Source organism: Hemiscyllium ocellatum, chromosome 39 (genome assembly GCF_020745735.1).
Source record: "Hemiscyllium ocellatum isolate sHemOce1 chromosome 39, sHemOce1.pat.X.cur, whole genome shotgun sequence".
Taxonomy (NCBI): domain Eukaryota; kingdom Metazoa; phylum Chordata; class Chondrichthyes; order Orectolobiformes; family Hemiscylliidae; genus Hemiscyllium; species Hemiscyllium ocellatum.
In genome coordinates, this window is record NC_083439.1 from 21,174,861 (window position 1) to 21,200,522 (window position 25,662).

General features: G+C 38.5%; 1 protein-coding gene across 3 annotated transcripts in view; it reads left to right on the top strand.

Moving 5' to 3' along the window:
- The window catches only part of sltm (SAFB-like, transcription modulator), a 61,894-nt gene that overhangs the window by 11,672 nt on the left and 24,560 nt on the right, over positions 1–25,662 (top strand). For 2 of the 3 annotated variants that reach the window (XM_060853004.1, XM_060853006.1), the window contains exons 5-14: positions 1,087–1,146; positions 6,463–6,499; positions 7,958–8,429; positions 9,101–9,147; positions 9,722–9,849; positions 9,963–10,112; positions 12,536–12,648; positions 16,348–16,523; positions 16,715–16,809; positions 17,941–18,095. In XM_060853004.1, coding sequence (XP_060708987.1) covers positions 1,087–1,146; positions 6,463–6,499; positions 7,958–8,429; positions 9,101–9,147; positions 9,722–9,849; positions 9,963–10,112; positions 12,536–12,648; positions 16,348–16,523; positions 16,715–16,809; positions 17,941–18,095 — 1,433 coding nt within the window. The remainder of the gene's footprint in view (positions 1–1,086; positions 1,147–6,462; positions 6,500–7,957; positions 8,430–9,100; positions 9,148–9,721; positions 9,850–9,962; positions 10,113–12,535; positions 12,649–16,347; positions 16,524–16,714; positions 16,810–17,940; positions 18,096–25,662) is intronic. The other variant, XM_060853005.1, reaches the window with a different exon arrangement.

The window sequence follows — 25,662 nt, forward strand, 5'->3', positions numbered from 1 at the left end:
GAGGTGATAGAATGTGGAGCCAATGTAATTATGCCCCACCACGGCTTAAATGATTAAATCATGAAGGTATTTTGGATCAATTTAGTTTGTTTCCTTGATAATAGAGTGTGCAGTAGTTCAGTTTAGGTGTTTTAAAACTATAATAGGTTTCAATAGAATAAAAACTGAAGCATTTTTCCTCTTGTGCCCAGGTCAAAGAGCATTTTAAATTATAGATAAGCCATTGAGGAATGAAATCATGGAGCAGTTGTCTGCCTCATGGATAGTGCAAATACTGTAGACTGTATTAAATTGAAATGTTTTAGGCCAAGACAGGTGGATTTTTGTTAAGTATAAGAATTAGCGAAGCAAGGTTAGTTGGAGATTATAAACAGGCTGGCCAGGATCTGAACAGCCTAATTCTGTTCCAATACTTCCATACATTTAAAGCTTCATGAACTTCACAATAAGTGAACCTAATTTATATAGTATGGTCATTTATGTTACCTTGAACTTGACATATCAATTTAAAAAGCTTTAATTTTGACCAGGTTGGTAGAATCTCAGATTTTTACAGTTAAATTTATGATAATTACACAAACCTATGGCGAGTTGGATTCATAATCACGGGAGCTATGTGTTAATTATGAAAATTATTTATACTTGTCATGCTTTTTTTTAGGAACTGAGTTGTGTCTTGATATTTGAACTATTCTATGACATTTTATTTAGAATATTAATTGTTTGAACAAGTTTAGCAAAATGGCTGAGGATCATAAGGAAAATATCAATTAAGTCCAACTTCTGTGAAGTGACTTAAGATGGATTGTTGGAATGTTCTTCATGGGTTATGGTTTAAATGGGTTAAATTTAAGTGACTTGGCTTGCCTTTAAATGCAGTTTTTTGAAAAAAAATGGCTGACCAGTTTTCAAAAATGGTCAGAACTTGCGGTGATCATGGCAGACTGTAGTGCCATTCTGTTAAATAATAGTGTTCATTGCTCCTTGACTGTAGTGATTGAAGGTTTAGAACAAACCTTGCTTAAGTATGGAATTATTTGAGTGATTCAAAATATAATTTAATCATGCTTCTCCTTATTTACTCAGGCAGAGGAAGAAAATGAAGAGCCTGTTCTTGAAGAAGTGGATATCGTTTTGCCAGAAGAGGTAAACTGATCTTTTATGTTCATTTCACCACTGTTCTCCATCTGGTAGTTGCACAGTTCCTCGTAATAATAATCACTTTTTTAATATCTTATTGACAAGGGTTGCATTACTGAACATGGGCAGGGGACCTCTGGAGGGTGCCAGTGATTAAACATTGCGTGGTGTGGATTAGTTTTTCCAATGGAACATGACAGAAGTAAGGTTGAATAAACCATTGGACATACTTGTAAACAATTGTATTCAGATTAGATTAGATTCCATACTGTATGGAAGCAGGCCCTTCGGCCCAATAAGTCCACACTGACTCTCCGAAGAGTAACCCACCCAGTCCCATTTACCCTGACTAGGGCAATTTAGCATGGTCAATTCACCTAGCCTGCACATCTTTGGATTGTGGGAGGAAACCGGAGCACCCGGAGGAAACCCATGCAGACATGGGGAGAATGTGCAAGCTCCACATAGTCAGTCACCAAGGCGGGAGTCAAACCTGGGTCCCTGGTGCTGTGAGGCAGTAATGCTAACCATTGAGACACCGTGATGCCATGTGTTTGGGCATGGGAATTTTGCACAGGTTTATTGTTGGAAAAGTATTGGAATCCATTATTAACGCAGTAATAGCATAACGCTTGGGAAACCTTAATCTAATCAAGTTGAGTTAGCATGTCTTCATGAAAAGGGAAGCATATCTGACAGTTTTTTGAGGAATTCTTAACCAGAGTGGATAAAGGGAGTCAGTAGGTGTGTTGTATTTGGACTTGCAAAAGGCATTCGACAAGAATCCATCAAAAGTTCAGTCATAAGATATGAGTCCATGATGTTCCAAGTAGAATTAGATAGAGAGCAGGCATGGATAGAGAATTAGATAATGAGCAGAAAATGGGATATGGGGTTCTTTTCAGTTTGGTGGCTAGTTGCATGCCGCAGGGATCAGTGCTGAGACTGAACCTATTCATAACATTTATTCATTGCTTAGAGAAAGAAAGCAAATGTACTGTTGCCAAACTTGAAGATGGTTAAGAAATAAATGCACAGAGGTTGTGAGAGGGATACAAATAGTTTAGAGAGGGGGTAGGGGTTAAGTGAGTGGGCTAAAAATTGGCAAAAAATGTGGGAAGATTTTCAACAAAGCCTTTGACAATGTCCCACGTAGATCTATCAAGAAGGCAAATGCACATGGGACACAGGGTAATTTGATAAAGCGGATTAAAAATCAGCAAAATTGTAGGTGACAGAGGGTGATGACAGAAGCCTACTTGTGACTGGAAGCCAATGTTGGTGGTGTGCCACAGGGGTTTGTGCTATTATTTGTAATTTATATAAATGATGGTTGCATGAGGCGTGGATTATTGCAATTGCAGTTGATGTGAAGATTGGTTGGCTGGTTATCAATGATGTTAAGTGTCTTGGCCTACAAGATGATGTAAATGGGCAGTTAAGTGGTAGATGGAATTCAAGCCTAAAAAGTGAAAGGTAATGTACTTTGGAAGAAGTAACTTGAAAAGAAAGTATCCAATGAACAGTATAACACTAAGAAAACTTGGGAACAAAGAGACCATGAAAGCAGAAGGACATGTTAGGATGGTGTGAAGGGCATATGGAACACCTGCCTTTATCAGTCGAGGCATAGGTTACAAAAGCCGGGAAGTCATGTTGGATATAACTTTTGAGATCACAGCTAGAGTGCTGTGCAGTTCTGGTTACCACATTACAGGAAGGATGTGTTTGCACTGAAGCGAGCACAGGAGATTTACCATGATGCTTCCTGGAATGGAAAGTTTAGGTTTTGCAGAAATGTCAGATAGACTGCTCTGCTCCAATGAGAAGCCAAGCCTAAGTGGTGATCTGATTAAGGTGTATTAAGGTTGAGAGGCATAGACACCATGGATCAAGAGTTGCTGTTCCTTTTAGTTAAAGGGTCAGTCACAAGAGGATTCTGGCTCAAGATGAAGGGCAGGAGGTTTGAAGGTGAGAGGGAAAACTTTTTTAACTCAGTGGGTGGTGACTCTCTGGAATGTGCTGCCTCGTGATAGAGGTGAGTTGCCTCACATCCTTTAAATAGCACTTAGATGAGCACTTAGTCCAAAGTTTTGAACGTTATGATGTGCTAAGTGCTAGTAAATGGAGTTGGGTTGAAGGTCAGGTGTTTCCCAAATGTTGGTACAGGATTCAGTGGGCTGAAGAGCTGCTTCTATGACTCTATGAAAAGTGTGAACTTAGTAATTTTAGAAGGGAGAGCAGAAGAGCAGCATTATTGAAATGGAGAGAAGCTGCAGAAATCTGCAACACAAAGGGACTTGGGAATACTTGTGATCAAACCACAGAAAGCTAACATAAATGTGCAGCCTGTAATCAGGTAGGCTAATGGTCTTTATTTTAAGGGGGGGTTGAAATATGAGTAGGGAATTCTTACTGCCACTGTACAAGGTGTTTATGATATCACATCTGGATAACTGAGCAATTTGGTCCTGTTTCTTCAAGAAAAGATGTTGTATTGCTAGAGACAGTACAAAGAAGGTTAACTAGGATGATTACTGATCTAAAAGGGATTGTCCTAAAAGCAAAGTTTAAATAAACACATTGTTCTCAATTCCAAAGAGTAGTGCTTCATTGGGAGGTGATCTATTTGAAACATACAGGATTCTTAAGGGGCTTGACAGGGTAAATGTTGTGACGATGTCTCCCCTCATGGGAGAGTCTCAGACCAAAGGGCATAGTCTCAGAATTAGAGGGTGCCAATTTAAGTTTGAAATGAGAAGGAAATTCTTCTTTCAAAGTAGTGTGTCTTTGGAGCTCCTTGCTACAGTGAGCTGTGGAGGCAGAGTCCTTGTGTATTTTTGAGGCTGAGAGAGATTCTTGATCAGTCCGAGAATCGGGGGTTGTCGGGAAAGGGCAGGAGAGTGGAATGTCAGATCAGCCATGATCCTATAGAATGGTGGAGCAGCCTTGAATGACCAAACATTCTACTCCTGTCCAAAGAGAAACCAAAGTTTGAACTGGATTTGAACTGTGTTTAAGTCAGAAAGACTGTGATTGCAAAAGCTACAGGACAGATGGTTGATTGCTCCCTGGTTGCCGTCATGTTATCAACTTATTAAGTGAATGTTCCTTGGAGCCTATGGGAAGCTGTTTGAGTATATTGGTGTCTTTAGAAGTCAAGCAGGATACAATCCAGTGTGTCTGTGAGATTATAGATCCTGGCATTTCTTAAATGAGCTGACTAGTTACATCTCATTTATTTTTCTCTAATGATATATCCCTTAATTGTGTCTGTCCTTATGTGAATGAGGGGCTAGAATTGTAGACATTAATTAGATCACCTTGTGGTTTAACTATATTCTGCTAACCTACTACAGTATCAATAAATTTTGTCATAGAAATGTATAGCACAGAAACAGACCCTTTGGTCCAACTCTTCCAGGCCGACAAGATATTCTAAATTAATTTAGTGCCATTTTCCAGCATTTAGCCCATATCCGTCTAACCCTTTCTATTCATATACCCATCCAGATGCTTTTAAATGTTGTAATTGTTTCGTACCTCCACCACTTTCTCTGACAGCTCATACCATAAATGTAGCACCATTTGCATGAAGAAGTTGCCCGACATGTCACTTTTTAAAATATTTCCCTTAAACCTATGCCCTCTTGTTTCAGATTCCCCCACCTCTGGAGAAAATACCTCGTTTGTTCACCCTATCCTTGCCCTTCATGATTTCATAAATCTCTATAATGTCACTTCTCAGCCCTCTGACACTTCAGGAAAAATAGCCCCACTCTATTCAGCCTTTCCCTATAGATCAAACCTTCCAACACTTAATTATTCTTTTGTTTAAGCGATTAACATGGTAGCTGGTATCCATTTATTCAAAGTTTTTCTGACTGGTCATTCAGAAGATCTGGATAGAAACTATCAGGGTCAAATTTGAGGTTTACTGAAAGCTTTAATTTTACTGTGGCGAATTCAGGGATAGAGAGTTTGATTTGATTTGGCCGTCTATCTTTGTGTCATAACAGTTGACTGGTTTCTGCATGTAGGTTCTGTCCAATTAGTCAGACAGGCTTAATCCCAACCAGGTTTATTGGATGTGAGCAAGAATAGGAAGCGTCGCCTTTTCTTCCGTTTCTGTTTTCCTGGCAGAGATCAACAAACCTGTTGCATCCCTTCATGTACACTGAACAACTGTGAATGAGTTAAATGCGAACAATGCTTCAAAAGAATTATCTGTTGATAAAATTGCGCCATTTGTGTGCTGTTTTTTCAAGATGGAAATATACAAAAGTATTTACTACAGGCAATTAATGTTCGTTTCAGTCTCATATTTGTAGTTTGTTCTGAACTTCAATTCTTCATTAAGCCTAACAATCCATTTGGTTAAATATAATTTCTTTGTTCTAAAAATGGTTTTCTGTGACCAAGTCTGATCAATTTGAAATGTTCATAGAGTATGAATTATAAATGTCATTTAAATGTTCCAATAATTTATATTTAGAGAAGACTGATCTAAAACCCTAATCATGTAAATCTAGCTGATTAAGGGATATTTTACATGGCAGCAAACTTAACATTACAGCTGTTTCATCAATAATTTTTTCATCATTTTTTCCTTGCCCCTGATTAGCAATGCTTATCATACTTGAAATATGCTCATACAAGAACGAGTGTTTATAACCCATTGCCTGATTAGTCCCAAAGTCCCCATTTGGGCAATATTGGCAAGGTTTTGCTACCCCTTATGTGTCAAATTTTCTCATAATTTAACACAAACTATGTGTCAAAATCTGGGGTACTTCTAACCTGTGATACTGAAATCCATATTTTAAACTTGTTATTTTCCAGTCGATCTAAGCGGCAGCAGTCAAATGCCTTATTAATCGTGTTATCTATTTTGATTTTGATGTTTGGATTGATCATAACAAAAATTTTGCTTCAAATATAGAAGTCTTTTTTAGCCTCTTTAAACAGTCTCTCGTTTCCAGCTTTGTTTTACCTCCCGAGTCATTCAGTAAGGTTTGAGAATTGAATGTTTGCCCACAAAACGTTTGTTACAAGAGTGGTGCTGCAGTCTAGTTTTAATTTTGAAGCTCCAGATTTAGGTAACAATTAAGCTTTCTGTTGTACCACCTTCAGATTAGGTTACTGACTCGTTACTATCAGATAGAAAGAATCAGAAGTCTTCATTTCTAGTTGCAAATTACATTTCATTTTGAATCTAATCCAACTTCTAGAATTCGGATATATACAGTATGAAAGTGGAGTAGTTATCTAAATGTAAAATCATGGATTCAAGAGTTGCATTTTTTTCAAAATGTCTCGCAGATATTTCAGGAACCAGAAGAGGATGAGAATGATAAAGGTATGTAAAGGTTGCCACTTTGTGAAGTTTGTATCTTCCCATGAGTTTACTTTTATGACTTGCAGTATATTTTTATCTTGCTGGAAATAGATGAAGGTTGGAAAGCCATTACAAGGCACTGGATATAACATAAAATGGAACTAAGAAACCCTCCTTTTTGGAGGAAGTTTATATACCAGGAAAAATTTTTTTACAACTTCAAATGTGACTTGTAAAAAGGTGCAATGAGTCAATTTGCCAGTTACTATAGTGCACGTATGAATATGCACAACACAAACTGACTTTTCTTTTCCTAAGCCACAAGTGTCTCTTGTTTATCTAAATAATTTCATGCACTGAAACACAAAATTTGTTTTTCCATCTTCATAAGGTTAATGAGGATTAGGAACAGGGCATTTGGTCCCTTGATCGTCACTAAGATCATGGTTGATTGAAGTAAAAGTCCATCCATTCAAATTTCTTGAAACACCGAGTTATTTATTAAGGCAATTTTTTTTTGTGGTATTGGAACATTTTTTTTCTGGAGCACAAATTTTTTTTTTCTTCTTTCATCAAATTGACCTTCCAAGTCTATACATTCTGATCTATTCTCACACTTGCAGAAATGCATGGCTCTCAATACTGGTTGTGATATGCATTTCTTTTACTTGCACTACTAGAATTGGCAGGCTAGAATCTGAAGGGTGGAGATTCTGATTTTTGCAGTGAACATAGCTGGTATAATCAAACAACTTAAATAGAGGCAAAACTGACAGAACATTGTTCTACTCTGCTTTGGAACTGTGGAACACTCAGCACAATGTACATATACGCTTGAGAGAAAAAATATTACTGTTGAAGACTCTTACTGTGAGATTGAGACACTACATGAAAGAAAGATGTTGATTTTTCCCCGAAGACTTTCATCCTGAGCAATTTGGTACCTGTTGGCATGATGCATGCAAAGAAGATGGATGACTGGATTAATTCTGAGATGGAGTATGGAATTCTTTTGAAGATGGTTAATGTCTTTCACAATCTGGATGAATACACAGGGCAGAAAATGGCTTTCATGGACCATTTCATCTGAATTTTACCACAAATGAGAGATGCTCAAAACAGAGGACCTTGGTGGACAATTGAACTTTGTTGAAGTGTTGGATGCAATTGAATATAAATCTTGACCGGAAAAAAGGTTCCATTATGTGGACAGATTGCAATTGGGATTCGTACACCAAAGCATAATGCTTCATGAGGATGTTTGTATTGCCACAGAAGACCTAATACTAAAGGTATTGCATATAACAACTTTGTCACTGAAGAATTCAGATTCAAATGCACCTTTCATAGTTTTCTAACCTTCTTATCTTAGGTAAATTGTATTTCATTTTAATATCAATGATAAGGTCACCTTTTTAGGTAAAAGTTTTGACATTTAAACTTGTATTTTGCCATGTTTATTCCTGTTAAATCCCTCAGATGTAGATGATATAGATGACGGTTCTCGTGAAGTGTCTAAATCTCTACCTTCAGAGCAAGGCCTTGCTGAAGCTCAACAAACAGTTCAAGTTGAAACTGAACCCAGTGCATCTTTGAAGGAAGTGGATGACGATAATATTTCAGTCACAATCCAAGCAGAAGATGCTATCACACTGGACTTCGATGGAGATGATCTTTTGGAAACAGGTAAAACTGTGAAAACTCCCGAAGGTGAGACTAAGTCCAAAGCTGAAAAGGACTCCCCGTCCCAAGATGATGTGAAGGGAGAAGTCAAAAATGAGGGAAAGAAAGAGAAAAACCATAAAGAAGGAAGAAAGGAGGAGGGGATAAAAGCAGAGTCAGCAAAGAAGGAAACCAGAGAAGGGTCCAGAAAAGCTGAAGCTGGAGATAAAGAGAAAGATTCTTCGAAGAAAGGCCCCTCATCTTCTGGGGCATCCAATCAAGCAAAGAGGTTTGTTTTTCTATGTAAATTTATGATACTGAATACCAACAGTAAGATTGGTCTTCATTTGTGAGTAATCATGGTTCTTCCACTGGCTTGTTAGGTCTCAGATTATATTACTGTTCTTTTTAAAAGAGTTAATATGGTGTTTTTTCTAAAACAAACATGCATGCAAGACTGATAGTACTTGCAGTTTTGCTAGTTTTTAAAACTCTGTTCAGTTCACTTTTTATCTACAATATTGAATATTTGCAAGATTTTTTAGAACCCTGTATTCTGAATCAACATACCTGTGTGAAAAGTTCAGTCAAATAAGGAGGATGCTAATGTATGGAATCAAAACTACTGCTCCTGATTCATAGAGAACGTTGTGATTTGCTCATTGAATAGATTTGGCAGAAATCTAGATCTTTATTCAACTTTGGAGAGCTGATGCAAGAGTTGGTTTTTGAACTACTCTGTTCAAATGTGAGGCATGTTGACTTTGGTACTTTTTTATGGCCGGAAATCCATTAGAGTGATTCTAACTTGGTGATTTGTAACCTTTCAGTTTTTGTGAACTTAGGGAAAAAATGCATTGTTTTGTGTTCATTAACTTGTTTCTAGTAATACTTTGACACTCAGCTCTACTTTTCCTGAATATTTGTTCGCTTTTTTCTGACATTGTTTTGTGTTCATAGTTCAAGTAAGGATTCGAAAGATAAGACCGCTACTAAAGATGAGAAAGGTAAGGCCAGATTTAGTCTTGACACTGAAACATAGTTGTAAATGTATCTTTACAATTTGTTTTATTGTTGGAAATTGTTCAGGTCTTTGTATACAATTTGCATTTATGTAGTACCTTTTAACAAAGTATAACATCACAAGGTAAAGTTATCAAACCCAACTAACACTGCACCATTGATATTAGGGCATGTTACCAAAAATATAAAATTGCTCAAAGACATACAGAGGGGCTTTCCAGAACAGAGGGTCTGAGTTGTTCTGGGCTCTTGTGCTGGAATAAAGGAAATTGATATTTGAGGCCAGAATCAGAGGATCTAGAGTTGTAAGGGGGCTGTAGAAGGTAAGAGAATGAGAGTGCATGAGGGAATGATGGATTTGAAAACAAAGGGAGAATGTAAAATCAAGGATTTGATGGTCTGGGAGCATAGTTCGATCATTGAGGATTGGTAATGGGGAATGAGATCTGTAGTTGACAGTTTTGAAAAATACCTTGTAGGTTTGACACTCTAAATATATTCAAATAAGTTAATACAATGATTGATGGAAGTGGTTTTATTTTCCATCTTGTGCCTTAGGTGTGAATAGTAGTATTGGAACTAGCAGTGGTGGTGCTAGTAGTTCGACCAAGAACCTGTGGATTAGTGGATTGTCTTCGAACACAAAAGCAGCTGATCTAAAGAACCTGTTTAGCAAATATGGCAAGGTATGTATTACTTGTGTATAATTTTCCAAGAATTGTGAATTACTCCTCATTAAGAATGATTTTAAGTTGCGTGAATTAAGATTCATAATGTAAATTGTATGCATTTGGCTTAGGTTCTGAGTGCAAAAGTAGTAACCAATGCACGAAGTCCCGGTGCTCGATGTTATGGATTTGTGACAATGTCATCCAGTGCAGAAATGTCTAGGTGTATTTCCCACCTTCATCGCACTGAGCTACATGGACAGCAGATATTTGTTGAAAGGGTAATTATTTTTAATGTCAATGTTGCCTGTTGATAGAAATGTGCAGATGATGATAAAACATTTTTATAAGTACAATAAGAGATGGCTTGGGCATCCCCTTCTGAAATGTCAATAAACTTGGAAGTTAAAATGGATAGACTTAAGGTGAAAAGTTTGCCAGTGTGGCTGTCAGAACACTCTGATAATATACAGTTAATCACTGTCTTCCTGATACTTGCCACCCCTTTCTCATTGTATTGCTCCAAAAAGCAAAGTAAATATTGGAAAAGATTTGACTTGAGTACGCAATCAAATTGGAATCAATGGAGTAGTGTCAAGGTAAAATACCAGTAGAAAGGAAATACCAAAAATATGGTTAAGGAGTATTAAACATTAGTACAGTTCTTGATTGAGGAATATAGATGTCAGTGACGTTTTGTGATAAGTCAAAAAAAGTCATTTGAATGTTAAATTTGTCTCTACTTGATTAGGAATTATATTTTCATCAGTTATAAGCAGTCTGACACAGCTCAGCATAGACTATTTGAGGGTGTTTTAATCTTTTTAAACTGCATCTGTACACCATCAGGGTTCAGCTATTGTTACACGATATATCATTATCATAAGAAAACACAGGTTATTCTGTTTACTTAAGTGTATGTTGATCTCCAAACAAGTTCATCTCTCTCCTGATTCAAGTGATGCTGGTAAGCCTGTTGATGCACACATATGGCTGAAGTTGGAAATATTTATCCATTTGATTATCAGAACTACTGACATGTACTAAATGAGCTATGCTTCAGAGACTTCGTGTGTGAAGAATATTGATATTCAGTTGTCTGTTGTTAAATAGTCCTACCTCTGCTCCCTTTAGTTTAAAAAAAGTCAGAACAGTTTATTATTGTAGCAGGATGTTCTTGATGACAGAAGTTTGGAAATTTAAAGTTTTTCGGTTCTGTACCTCCTGGTGCTGAACCTAATGCATGTAAAAGCAGTCACATACAATAAATTGGACTTGATGTCACTGAGGAAAGTCACCTGATCAGGACACAGCACATTTAGTGAAAACCAAATCAAGCTCTTATGTGATATAACCCACATTGGATTGATTTGCATAGTTATTGTCAAAAGTCACTTGAAGACTGGAATTGGGAAATGACCTCTTAATGTAAACATTTGCACCCTTTAGGAAGTTTTCCCAGCATGTAACAAATTGGTGCACCTACTCCATAAGGATGATGGTCCTGTTTGGGCAATGAACAAGAGCATTTTTGCGTGATAATGCTTGAATAATATAATGGAAATAAAACGCAGAAGTGTGAATGCTGGAGATATGAAACTGAAACAAAAATTGCCAGAGAAACTTACAACTCTGAACTCTGTTCACTGGACTCAAAACATTATCTCTGCTTTCTAGATACTGCCAGTTCTACAGAGTTTCCATTACAATTTCTGTTATAGTTAATACTTGAAAATTTTACAAACATGCTTTGGATCTGATCATATAAGTAAATTGAAAATAATGGGGCAGCCCAGTGGCTCAGTGGTTAGCACTGCTGCCTCACAGTACCAGAGACCCGGATTCATTTCCTGCCTCAGGCGATTGTCTGTGTGGAGTTAGCACATTTTCCCTGTGTCTGCGTGGGTTTCTTCCCATAATCCAAATATTTGCAGATCAGATGAATTGGCCATGATAAATTGCCCTTAGTGTTAGGTGCGTTAGTCAGGGGAATGTAGGGGACTGGCTTTGGGTGGGTTACTCTTCGGAGGGTCGGTGTGGATTTGTTGGGCCGATGGGCCTGTTTCCACACTGTAGATAATCTAATCTAATCTAATCTCAAAACACTATATATTGAAATGTGCTTTGCACAATTCCTGCACCATGGATTGTAGTCTCCAGTAAGGTCCATGTTTAACACTCAGATGGAACAGGTTCAGGGATTGGGAATCAGGATAAACTTGAGTACTGAGTTGAAATTGTACAACTGATCCTTTTCTTTTTAGTTTCTTTTTGAATGGAAACTATATATGTAAACTTGTGCTGTACTTGTACTCTGAGGCGGTCGCTGTGCACAACTATGGCATAATATGTGTGTTTTTGTGTAACATTGCCAAATTAGATAGCCAGTTTCTGCTATCGATAAGGTGGTAGAAACTTGTAAGAAAATTGTATAGGAAATTCGTGCTAAAACATTTTTATCATGTGTCATAGATAGCTTAAACCAATTTGAGAGATGCTGAAGCTCAAACTGAGAATACTAGTATATTAATTCAAAAGTGTGTTGATCATGTGATTCTGTGATATTTAATTTCCTGAGAAGGAAAATGTCATATTTGAGGATTGGGTCTTAGTTTTAAAATGGGGAAATAGGCGACATCCATTATTTCTAAAAATTGTTTTTCTGTCTTTTATTTTTGAAAAATCCAACTCTTCATCTGTCTAGGTTAAAAATGATCCTTTTAAAAAAGAATCCATAACAAAAGACGGAACCGGGAAAATTGGTTCAAGTAGAAGTAGTAGTGATAAAAAGAGTTCGGGTGGAAAACCAGCCAGCAAGTAAGTATATTTCCAGTTTTTCCTTCTACTTCCCTGTGTTTCTTTCCCGTTTCTGTTCTTAGCATCGAAACTTCAATGGAATACCCTTCAGTGGGCGCTGCCACCAAAAAAGGGATATCAAAGTTGAGTCTGATCTTGCTAAAGCATGCATGCTTCATTAAAAGTTTATGATTAGCGGTCATGAGCACTTCCAGATTGCTTTTCTCTCCTTTTTTGACTGACTGGTTCTAAGGCCATTTTCTTTTTATGGAATGTGGGCATTGCTGGCTGAACAAGCATTTATTGCCTACTGACATAGCTTTTGCTTTGTCAGCTAAGATAAGCTAGCTTGATACTTGAGGCAATGAGGATCAGTAAAACTTGCATGTGATATTCACAAAAACATTAGTGATTAATACTACTTGATTGTTTTCAAAGTTTACAGTTTTTGTTCAGGCAGAAGACTGGTACTTCCGTCTTTGGTTTTGCTATGAATTATGGAAGCAGTTCTTTTAATTTGTGAATTGCATATATATTACAGTTCAGGTAATTGTTTCTATGCTGGATCTAAAAGAGCAACTCACCAAGAGAGCTTAATTTGTGCCACTTCTCAACCAGTTGATTTTCTTGAGTACTTCTCTGCCTTCCTTTTTTGGATTTTTAATTGCTTGTAGGATGTTACTTGTATCATCTGTAGTGAAGACTGGCATAAACTAACAATTAATTTCATCTGCTATTCTTTTATTTTCCTTAGTAATTTTCAGTTTGACTTTCTATAGGGCCAACACACATTGTTAACCCTTTCTGGATAGGTTTACTATTTGGAAACTAACTGTATTTAGCTTATGGCAATGCTTTAAAATGGAAAATGGTTGTGCCCTTAGTCAAACTGTTTCAGCATTGCTACAATGCTGGCATTGAAAACATTGCCAAGATTCAGTCCTGTGCACAAATCCAACCTGACCAGTCACTGCCTCACCCAACTACACTTATCAGCAAAATATGGAGGGTGTCAACAACAGCACTTTCTCAAAATAGATTCCAACCATTGCCCCTTAAAATCCAGCGACATTGTCATTGCAAGAATCCTCAATTCTGGGGTTGACCATTGACCAGAAACCAAACTGAACCAGTCACATAAATAGTGTGAATTCTGTGACAAGTAACTTGTCTCCTATCCACCAGCATGGCATAAGGCATAGGTGTGATGGACTCCTCCCCATTTACACTTCATTACTTTGAGCATTGAGTACAGGAATTGAGATGTCATCTGTGTTTTGTACAGCATATTAGTGATGCCACGTTTGGAGTACGGTGTACAGTTCTGATTGCCCTGCTGTTGGAAGGGTATTATAAAATGGGAGAGGGTGCAGAAAAGATTTACAAAGATGTTACCGAGTCCACAGTGTTTGAGATTATAGGATGTTGGGACATAGTCACTGGAGCCTAGGAGGTTGAAGGGTGACCTTAGAGAAGTTTATAAAATCATGAGGGGCAAAGTTAAGGTGAATAACAAAGGTCTTTTCCCTAGGGCATGGAAGTCCAAAACATGAGGGCATATTTTTAAAGTGAGAAAAATTTAAAAGGCACTGGCAGATGGTTTGTGTGTGGAATGAAGTGGTAATTGCAGGTACAGTTACAACATCTAAAACTCAATTAGATAGGTGCGTGAATAGCTAAGATTTAAAGAGATATGGGCCAAATGTACTAAGTGGGACTAATTTAGTTTAAGAAACTTCGTTAGCATGGACGAGTTGGACTAAAGGGTCTTTGTCTGTGCTGGATGACTGAATGCTGTCATTTCTGGATAGCTTTCTTTTGTGCTCTGATTTTCTTTCCTTTTGCTTTGATAATTATTGTTTCAATCCCATCTTCTAACCTGTCATCTGTCTTTGTGGAATTATATGCTGCTTCTTTTAAGTTTGGTATCAAATTTAACATTTCTAATTAAATTGAATGGCAGATCTTTCTCTTGAATTTTTTTTCGTAGTCTCTTTGGAATGCTTCTATTCTTTGTATACTGAAATGTCCTTCAAATGTCTGCAACTTTGTCTCTATTAATCTATCATTTCATCTAGTTTGCCAATTCACTTTAGCTTTGCTTTTATGTCCTTGTAATTTTAAATAAGTCTCTGACCTAGAAATAGAGGTTGTTGGAAACTCTCAGCAGTCTAGCAGCATTTGTGCAGAGAAAGAGTCAGCATTTCTTGTCCAGTGACCCTTCTTCAGAGATGGGCTACTCCTATCTCCATCAAGCAATATAAACTTCAGTCAGCATATGGTTGCTACCTAGGGGCACCTTCACTGAGATTAAAAAAAACCCTGTCTTGTTACATAATATCGAAAATCACACAACACCAGGTTATAGTCCAACAGGTTTATTTGGAAGTACTAGCTTTCGAAGCACTGCTTCAACAGACCTGTTGGACTATAACCTGGTGCTGTGATTTTTAACTTTGTCCACCCCATTACCAACACCTCCCAATCATTGTTGCACAATAATAGGTCCAATATATCTTAACTCTCCAATTAGCTCCAGAAAGTGCTGTTCGAAGAAATTATTTAGAAACCGTCTATAATTGTACTGGAATCTGATAATCAATAATCGCATGGCAGTTTGAGTTCAGTTTGGAATTGTACTGACCAAAGTTTTCAAATGCCTTAAAAAGGTGTTTTAAAAGTTTGGTCTTCCAGCTGACAAACCTTAGTCAGTGTCTAAATCAAGCTATATCTTTCTAAATGACTATTCTGGTCAAATTTTGGTGGCAATCATCAAATTACAGCCAATAGACAGTACTTGGTGGGTACTCGCCTCTGCAGTGTCCCCTAACTCCATCGGTGCCTTATAACAGACTGATCAATTCACTGTGAGAACCACTGCCTTTGCTTGAGAAATCAATTGAAGCATTTGATAATTTGGTAAAAAAATGAACTCAGATTGTTTTGACACTGTTTTAACTTGCCATATGCAGTGTCTAGGGAACTTCACCAGCATAATTGTCTTCACAGACAATACATTGACACAACTTGAGAAAGATCTAATTATCATTTCCAATGAATCTGTTCAGAGGTGTTATTAGTCACTTCTGGAGCAGGTGGAACTTCAACCAGAGTCTCCTGGTCTGGAGGTAGGGATACAATCAAAGAAATGTCGAATGGAATCATTCCAACATCCTAAATTAATCTAGTCCCACTTATCAGCATTTGGCCCATATCCCTCTAAACCCAGGTACCCATCCGATGCCTTCTTAAGAGGCAAGGACAGACCACTATAAATACCGGAAGAACCATCAAAGAAGCACTTCGCAGGAGGCTCCAAAGCACTGATGATGTCGCCTAGCCAGGGTACGAAACGTTTGCAACAAAAACTTCCAGCTCGGCGAACAGAACCACAACAACGAGCACCCGAGCTACAAATCTTCGCACAAACTTTGAGCCTTTTTAAATGTTGTGATTGTACCAGCCTCCTCCACTTTCTTTGGCAGCTCATTCCATACCACGAAAATATTGCCCTTTAGGTTCCTTTTAAATCTTGCCCCCCTCACCTATGCCCTCTAGTTTTGGACTCCCCTAACCTGAGGAAAAGACCTTCACTATTCATCCTATCTGCTCCTCGTGATTTTATAAACCTCTGTAAGGGGACACCCCACTGCTGGGAACACTAATATTAAGCCACTCATTAATGTCATGAATTTCATTTTTCTTATTCTGAATATCAAGGACACAAGTATCTTCTAAAAAAGAGGATAAGAAAACAGAAAAGCTTGGAGAGAGAAAAGAAAACAAAGATGGGTCAAGCTCTTCAAAGAAACCAGAAAATAAAAAGGACGACAAGGAAAGTGCAACAAGCAGTAGTCATGACCATTCCAAAAAAGTAGAGGAAAAGAGGCGAAGAAGTATGTATTTCTCTGTGACGTGTCTTTTTTGAAAGGATTTCAGATGGAGTTGTTAAACTTTGGTACAAATCCAGTTGTGCGCATATCTAAATATGAACTTGTTAATTTGCAAGGTACTTTTAAAAAGGAGTTACTTTTGAGCACATAATTAAATTCCTCACTTCATTGACCTTCTATCATTGACTTGATAGGTGTGAAGAGTTCTCATCGGATGGTGGTTATTGACAAGACTAAAGGTGAACCTGTTGTTAGTGTGAAAACTGCAAAGAAAGGCAAGAGTGAACAGGTGAACAATGATGGGAAGAAGGATTACCAGTATATAATGCTTATCATGTTTGTTACATTTGTTACTTGCTGTCTGCTCTTCAGCTGGGTTTGTTGTTTATATATATTCTTGCATATATTCCTGCGTTTTTAAGTGATGCACACAAACTTCAATTATAAATGGTAGCCAGTCTTTCGTTGTCAGGTGTTAACATGTTAACTTGAAAGAAGTGCCATAATTCAAGATTAATGGAAAAAATCCTAACACCTAAGATGTAAATGAGCTATGAATTCTGGTTCGAAGTTAACTATGGAAATTCTGAAACATACAAGTACAATCAAGTGAGAATTTTGGTTGTGCATTTATGACTTCAAAAATTGCTTCTGATCATGTCGAACTATCAGATTGAGTTCTTGGAATGAAAGTATAGGTATTGGTTTAGCTTCAGTTTTTGTGTGGACCTAAATCAGTTTCGGAAGTCAGTTCTATTACCGTTGTAGTTTTTCTATTGAAGTTGATCATGATGGCCGAGTTGAAAGCTTGTAATTTTGGTTATATTTAATTCTGAATCTTTGCCAGGCTCCTTCAAATGAAGGAGGAAAAGTTGAATGGAAATGAGGCTGCCTTTCTTTGGCAAAGGAGCTTCATGCTCATCACTGTCTTAGCAGGCACTTGGACTGCACTCCGATCAAAGATATGAGGAAAAACAGCTGGAGGAAAGTTATAATATCAAGATAGTTCTCCCACGCAGCTCTTAGCAGATATGATGTTTAGCTACTAATCCACTTTTACTTGGCTTTCTGAGCAAGGTTCTTCTGATTTTTTTTTTTCCTTTCTATAAGGGTGAAGAGGTGATTTTTTTTTTCAAGAACTGTCTGATTCCGCATTTAGTCTTGGTCAGGCTGGAAGACTTTTCAATATGCTGCTTAGCAATTTTTGGTTCCTTGACTAACTTGTCAGATGTGTCAGGATATGGAAGTGAGATATACTTATTTACCTGGGATATGCTACCAAAAGAGCAACATTAACAAAGTATGCATGTATTTATATAGACTTGATGTCAGTGGAAATGGGAAGACCTAACAAAGAAAAATGTGACAAAATATTTTAAACTGATACTGATTTAGATTTTGTTCTTTAAACAAAATATAGACTTCAGTTTCAAGAAGCAAAGAGAAACACATTCCAGGCAAATCAAGCTCCAGAGACAGAAAGGATATTTTGCCATTTGAAAAAATAAAACGGCAAAAGATTCGTGAGCGTTTGATCAGATTGGAACGCATACGACGTGCAATAGAATTAAGAAGGTATGTGGAACTTCCAACTCATGAAAGAGAAGGTAATTAATAATACCAGCTAATCTGAGCAATCTCAATCCACTCCTCTTGAGTTATATGATACTATGGTGAATTGGAGGGTGGGGTTTGAGCTTTCTCAAGAAAATGCAGGGCTAAATCTAAATTGAAATTCTGTCCAATTAAGTAATATCTAGGACCAAGGATGTCTCTTTGATCCATCAATCCATCCACTTGATTATTAACTTGCTTCACCAGTATATAGTGGCACCAGTGTCTACCATCTAAAGGATGTACTGAAGCAATCTGTCCAAATTCTTTTGCCTGCATCATCCAAAACGAAAACCTTGAGAGTAAGGAGAGTAGATAATAGGGACAGTAAGTCATAGACCTCCCTGACATGAAAATAGTTTAATTTTCTAGAGGATAGCATTCGGGAAATTCTTGCGTAACAGTACTGAGTCTTCATATACCAGGGTGAATCTTTTTTCCGTCACAGAACCCCTAACCCCATGTGCCTTGGCTAAAAGAAGGCTCCCAGCTCCTTAGGTGGCAGACTTCCCTGACTACCAGCACAGTTTTGCTCTGCTTGCGGCCCATTTGATCACAAGTTGTTTCTCTCTGATGTTTATTGCTGATAGGCATAACTATTAATAATAAGCACAGGAAAGAAACAAGATTGTGTTTGGAGCAACACCATCCTAGCCTTTCATTTCATTCTGTCTACAGAAGCAGTTGCCCTGAGAGTTCATTTTTCTTGTGGATTTTGAGGTTGGATTTACGCATTGTCCCTCCTGTATTTTAAATGTTGACGTAGGCCATATGGATATCCGCTAATGAGGGTGGTTTACCCTTGCACTCATCTAGAGGTGGCAATAAATGCAAACCTTGCCAGGGTGAGAAATTTCAGCTGTTTGTGGAATTGAGATGTTGGGATTGTACCAAGATCCTTTGTGATGAGGTAGGTATCCCTGAAATTGACTGTTGACTGAAAAGAAATCAGACAGCTGATTGCCAACTTCCATGGAATGCCGTTTGCAAGGACCTTGTAGAAGTACAACTGTGCAGCTTTTATTTCCTTTGCTGTTGCCAGCTGTTTGAAGATCAGTAGAGCATTCAAAAGTTGTGTTGTATCTCCAGCAAGAGTATCTGTTTTTCAGTGGTTTTAATTGAAATTAATTTGGAATATCCAAGGTCTGTATTTGTTAGGTTTCACAAGATAACTAAGAATCTTTAAAGCAAATAAAATCTTTACTGGCTCAGTATTTCTTTGACCAAATTGTGATGGTCAGAGGGACTCCCAATTCCAAACTATGAACTGTACTGAATTATGATGTCATTTGGTATTCTGCATCCCCAGAGCAGAGTTCCCCTTCTTTATTATTATTGCTGTTAAATTTCATGTCAGGTCTGGTCTGAGTAAACTTTTTCAGTTTCTCCGATAGCTTCACTCTAAGTAACAACAATTGGCCAAAATGTCTCTTTCATACTTTATCTGAAAGCCTTTCCTTGATCAGTATGAGAATATGGAAGTGACGGCCAGATTTTGCTAAGATTTTGTGCTGTGACCTTTCCTGGCATCGGAGATGGTACATGTTGTACATGTTGCCTCATTTCTGTATTCTCTAAAACTGCTGAGCAGAAATAATTGTGTTGACAGAAGAGACTATTTAATTTATAATGTTCTTTAACAAACCTTCCAAAAGGAAGCGAAAATAAAAACTTTCAGGAACTTAGCATAAATTAGTTTGAAGATATCACTGTTTTCGGAGAAATCAATTTAAGATTTGTTTTCTGAAGTATCATTCAATATAATAATATATCAAGGTGCTTCACTGCATTATGAAACAATATTGATATTGTTATAAAGCAGAGATACACTCCACCGCGGCCCCCCCGCCCCTCAACTAAAACGAAATCACACAAAAGAGAGTGCCTCACCATATAATCTGTTAAAAGGAGTGAGAGAGAGGGTGTAATCTGTCAACTGATCTTGGAGGAACCTGTTTGGGAAAGGTCACAACGTAGAAGCAGATAAGTGGATTTTAAGTGCCACCTTAAAATAAATCTGCAGTAGTGAGTAGAGTGGGTTCTTTCTTGAGATGTTTTATTGAGCTATGTCTCTTGATTAAACTTAAAATATAAGTACTTAAAATATAAAACATAAGTATTGATTTAACCTGGAGCAGTGTTTTGTAGAAGAATAACACCGCTATTGTTTGGGTCTGTAGATTGAAAGAAGCAAAAATGGCCCTTTAGTAGAGTGATATGCTCTCCTTGTTGGGTGTCAGAGTTTAGGGGGAGTTTATGGATTACTGAGGATTATATCTGCAATAAATGCCATTGGTTGGGAATCCTATCCCCAGATCGGTTGGAGAGACCGATAGAGGCAATGAGGAATTTAGAAGACTAAGAGGATGTGATGGATGGCAGTTATAGGAAGGGAGGGGAAGTCTCAGATACAGTCACATGGATGGTTTAGCTCCAGAAAAGGTAAGAGAGGTAGGCAGGTAGTGCAGGAATCTTGTGTGGCTATCCCCATTTCAAATAAGTCTGCTATTTTGGAAAATGTGATGGACACTCAGGGGCACATTGCACAATCAGCCAAGTTTCTGGTATTGAGACTAGCTCTAATATAATGAGGTATGTCGGGTTCCAAGCGAGCGATTGGACTAGAGAGTCCCCTACCACAAGGTACAGACAGACGTTTCTGTGGCCAGCACCGAAAATTCAGTGTGTTACTTCCCAGGTGCCAGGATCAAGGATGTCTCAGAGAGGATGCAGAATGTTCTCAAGGGGGAGAGGGACCAGCAAAGAGAGATCATTGTACGCATGGGGGCCAACGACATAGGAAGGGAAAAGGTTGAGATTCTGAAGGGAGGTTACAGAGAGTTAGGCAGGAATTTAAAAAGTAGGTCCTCAAGAGTAGTAATATCTGGATTACTCGTGGTGCTACGAACTAGTGAGGGCAGGAGTAGGAGGATGGAGCAGATGAGTGCATGGCTGATAGGAGAAGGATTCACATTTTTGGATCATTGGAAGCTGTTTTGGGGTAGAAGTGACGTATACAAGAAGGATGGATTGCACCTGAGTTGGAAGGGGGCTAATATACTGGCAGGGAAATTTGCTAGAGCTGCTTGGGAGGATTTAAACTAGTAAGGTGGTGAGGTGGGATCTGGGGAGATAGTGAGGAAAGATTTCAATCTGAGACTGGAACAGTTAAGAACAAAGGTGAGTCAAACAGTCAGGGAAGGCACGAACAAAGCAGAGACCAAGGTAGGACTGATAAATTGAATTGCATTTATTTCAATACAAGAGGCCTGACAGGGAAGGCAGATGAGCTAAGGACATGGTAATGAACGTGGGACTGGGATATCATAGCAATTACAGAAACATGGCTCCGGGATGGGCAGGACTGGCAGTTTAATGTTCCAGGATATAAATGCTACCAGAAGGACAGAAAGGGAGGGGGAGTGGCGTTTTAGATAAGGGATAGCATTACAGCTGTACTGAGGGAGGATATTCCTGGAAATACATCCAGGGACGTTATTTGGGTAGAACTGAGAAATAAGAAAGGGATGATAACCTTAATGGGATTGTGTTATAGACCCCCTAATACTTAAGAGGGAAATTGAGAAACAAGGAGATCTCAGTTATCTGTAAGAATAATAGGATGGTTACAGTAGGGGATTTTAACTTTCCAAACAAAGACTGGGACTGCCATAGTGTTGAGGGCTTTGATGGAGAGGGGTTTGAGTATGTACAAGAAAACTTTCTGATTCAGTATGTGGATATAACTACTAGAAAAGATACGAAACTTGACCTACTCTTGGGAAATAAGGCAGGGCAGGTGACTGAGGTGTCAGTGAGGGAGCACTTTGGGGCCAGTGACCATAATTCTATTCATTTTAAAATAGTGATGGAAAAGGATAGACCAGATCTAAATGTTGAAGTTCTAAATTGGCGAAAGGCCAATTTTGATGGTATTAGGCAAGACCTTTCAAAAGCTGATTGGGCGCAGCTGTTCACAGGTAAAGGGATGGCTAAAAAATGGGAAGCCTTCAGAAATGAGATTGAGTATCCAGAGAAAGTGTATACCTATTAGGGTGAAAGGAAAGGCAGGTAGTTGTCGGGAATGCAGGATGAGTAAAGAAATTTGAGGGTTTGGTTAAGGAAAAGTAGGAAGCATATATCTGTATAGGCAAGATAGATTCAGTAAATCTTTACAAGGGTATAAAGGCAATAGGAATATACTTAAGAAAAATCAGGAGGTCAAAAAGGGGACATGACACAGCTTTGGCAAATAGTGTTAAGGAGAATCCAAAGGGTTTTTACAAATGCATTAAGGACAAAAGGGTAACAAGGGAGAGAATAGGCCCCTCAAAGATCAGCAAGGCAGCCTTTGTGTGGAACCGCAGGAGATGGGGCATACTAAGTGAGTATTTTGCATCAGTGTTTACTGTGGAAAAGAACATGGTAGGTAGAGATTGTAGAGAAGTCGATTGTGACATCTTGCAAAATGTCCATATTATACAGAAGAAAGTGCTCAATGTCTTGAAATGCATAAAGGTGAATAAATCCCCAGAACCTGATCAGGTGTACTCTAGGACTTTGTGGGAAGCTAGAGAAGTGATTGCTGGGCCTGTTACTGAGATATTTGTATCATCGATAGTCACAGGTGAGGTGTCGGAAGACTGGAGGTTGGCAAATATGGTGCCACTGTTTAAGAAAAGTGGCAAGGACAAGGCGGGGAACTATAGACGGGTGAACCTGAATTCGGTGGTGGACAAGTTGGAAGGAATCCTGAGGGACAGGATGTACACGTATTTGGAAAGGCAAGGACTGATTAGGGATAGTCAGCATGTCTTTATGCATGGGAAATCATGTCTCACAAACTTGATTGAGTTTTTTGAAGAAGCAACAAAGAGGATTGATGAGGACAAAGCGGTAGATGTGTTTTAGATGGACTTCAGTAAGATGTTCGTTAAGGTTCCCCAAGGTAGACTGGTGAGCAAGCTTAGATCTCTCCGAATACAGGGAGAACTAGTCATTTGGATATAGAACTGGCTCAAAGATAGAAGACAGAGGGTAGTGGTGGAGGGTTGTTTTTCAGACTGGAGGCCTATGACCAGTGGAGTGCCACAAGGATTGCTGCTGGTTCCACTATTTTTCATCATTTATATAAATGATTTGGATGTGAGCATAAGAGGTAGAGTTAGTTTGCTGATGACACCAAAATTGGAGGTGTAGTAGACAGTGAAGGTTACCTCGGATTACAGTGGGATCTTGATCAGATGGGCCAATGAGCTGAGAAATGATAGAAGGAGTTTAATTTAGATAAATGTGAGGTGCAGCATTTTGGGAAAGCAAATCTTAGCAGGACTTATGTACTTAATGGTGAGGTCCTAAGGAGTGTTGCTGAACAAAGAGATGCAGGTTCATAGCTCCTTCAAAGTGGAGTTGCAGGTAGATAGAATAAAGAAGAAGGCATCTGGTATGCTTTCCTTTTATTGTCAGAGTATTGAGTACAGGAGTTGGGAGGTCATGTTGCGGCTGCACACGACATTGGTTTGACTACTGTTGGAATATTGCGTGCATTTCTGGTCTCCTTCCTATTGCAAAGATGTTGTGAAACTTGAAAGGGTTCAGAAAAGATTTACAAGGATGTTACCAGGGTTGGAGGATTTGAGCTATAGGGAGAGACTGAACAGGCTGGGGCTGTTTTTCCTGGAGTGTTGGAGACTGAGGGGTGACCTTAAAGAGGTTTATAAAATCACGAGGGGCATGGATAGGATAAATAGACAGTCTTTTCCCTGGGGTGGGAGAGTCCAGGACTAGAGGGCACAGATTTAGGATGAGAGGGGAAAGATATAAAAGGGACCTAAGGGGCAACCTTTTCACTGAGAGGGTGGTGCATGTATGGAATGATCTGCCAGAAGAACTGGTGGAGGCTGGTACAATTGTAAATTTAAAAGGCATCTGGATGGGTATGAATAGGAAGGGTTTGGAGGGATGTGGGCCAAATTGGGTTGGGATATCTGGTCGGCATGGACGAGTTGGACCGAAGGGTCTGTTTCCGTGCCGTACATCTCTAGCCACTAGAAGTTGTTATAGAGTAATAATGAAAGAAATTCCTGACACTAGCTTTGCAATCCACAAGTAACAATCAACAGTGAACAAATTAACTAAATTATTAACAGACTGAGCAATTCTCCTCTAACTACTATCTATTCCTGAATAATGCAAGATTCTAATGGTATGCTGTTCCAATAAATACAAGCCCCACTTGTGCAAAAGGAAATTTAGTCATTGAAATTGCAGCCAGGTTACGTGTCTTCTGGACTTTTGTCTTCTCTGCTGATCCTTCTGTCAGGAATGTTTTCTTTGTAGATTGTTCTGTCAGGAGTTTGGATGGTGTACTGCAGTATTGTTGCAATGTAGATAATGAGCTGTTATCTCTTGGCAGATAACAGTTAGCTCTGGTGAACTGTCCAACTGTGCCCTCCTTTTATACCCATGATGACATATCAAATTTCTTATAATAGTTTTTGCAACATAGGACCAATCCTATCAGATTTAAACTTAACAGGTTTTTGGTAGCTAAGGGCCTGTGTTAAAGTAATTGGCTAAATTTAAAACCTGTTGTCTTTATCAAAAACTGCTGCTTGGCCTATTGATAAAGGTGTTTCAATTTGGGTGCTCTGTGTATTAGCAAACTTGAGCTACTGTCAGATATCCATTTTAGCTCAAAGCACACAACAAAAATCTTTTAAAGGGACCAGGCAACTATTTCCCCATTTTACAATTTTGCAAACCACCAAATTCTAACTTCCTGGCTTCCAATCATCAATTACTCCACCCAGCTTCGCAACAATACCAAAGGAGGAGATACTGGATTGAATGACCAAACCTTGGACAAAGAGGTACATGTTAAGACGTGCAATGAAGAACAAAAGCAAGGTAGAGAGGAGGCAGGAACTCCAGAGTTTTGGCCTTAATATCCGAAAGCATGGCCATCAATCCTTGAACAATTAAAATCAAAGATGCTGAAGATAGCAGAGTTGGGTTTGTGGAACAGGCACGGTATGAAGGGATTTGAAAATAAACTGTGGTTTCAGTTTTCCCAATGTTTATTTTGAAGGAAATATCTGCACATGTAGTACTTAATATCAAGTTAGCAGTTTGAGAGATGTGATGGGGATTTTATTTGTAAACATGTGGAAATTGATGTATTTACAACGCATTATTGTTAATGTCGCGGGGAGTTGGTGAACTCAATTGGCTGGATAGCTGGTTTTCAGTAGAATTATGCTAAAACCATTGATTCATTTCCCGTATTGACTGAGGTCCCCGGTGAAGATTCCCCCCCTCCTTCTCATTCTTGCTGCTTGCCTGAGCAGTGATCTTCAAGTTAACCTCACTCTCTAATGAAATAGCACCCTTATGGTCCTCTGGTACTGTTGCAACTTTGCCTTTTATCTGACTTTGTTGAAAAGACACACAAACTTCTCAGTTGCACCATCTGCCTTTGGCTCTAGAGTATGTTCAGCTCTCTAAGCTAAACTTCAAAGTCCTTTTT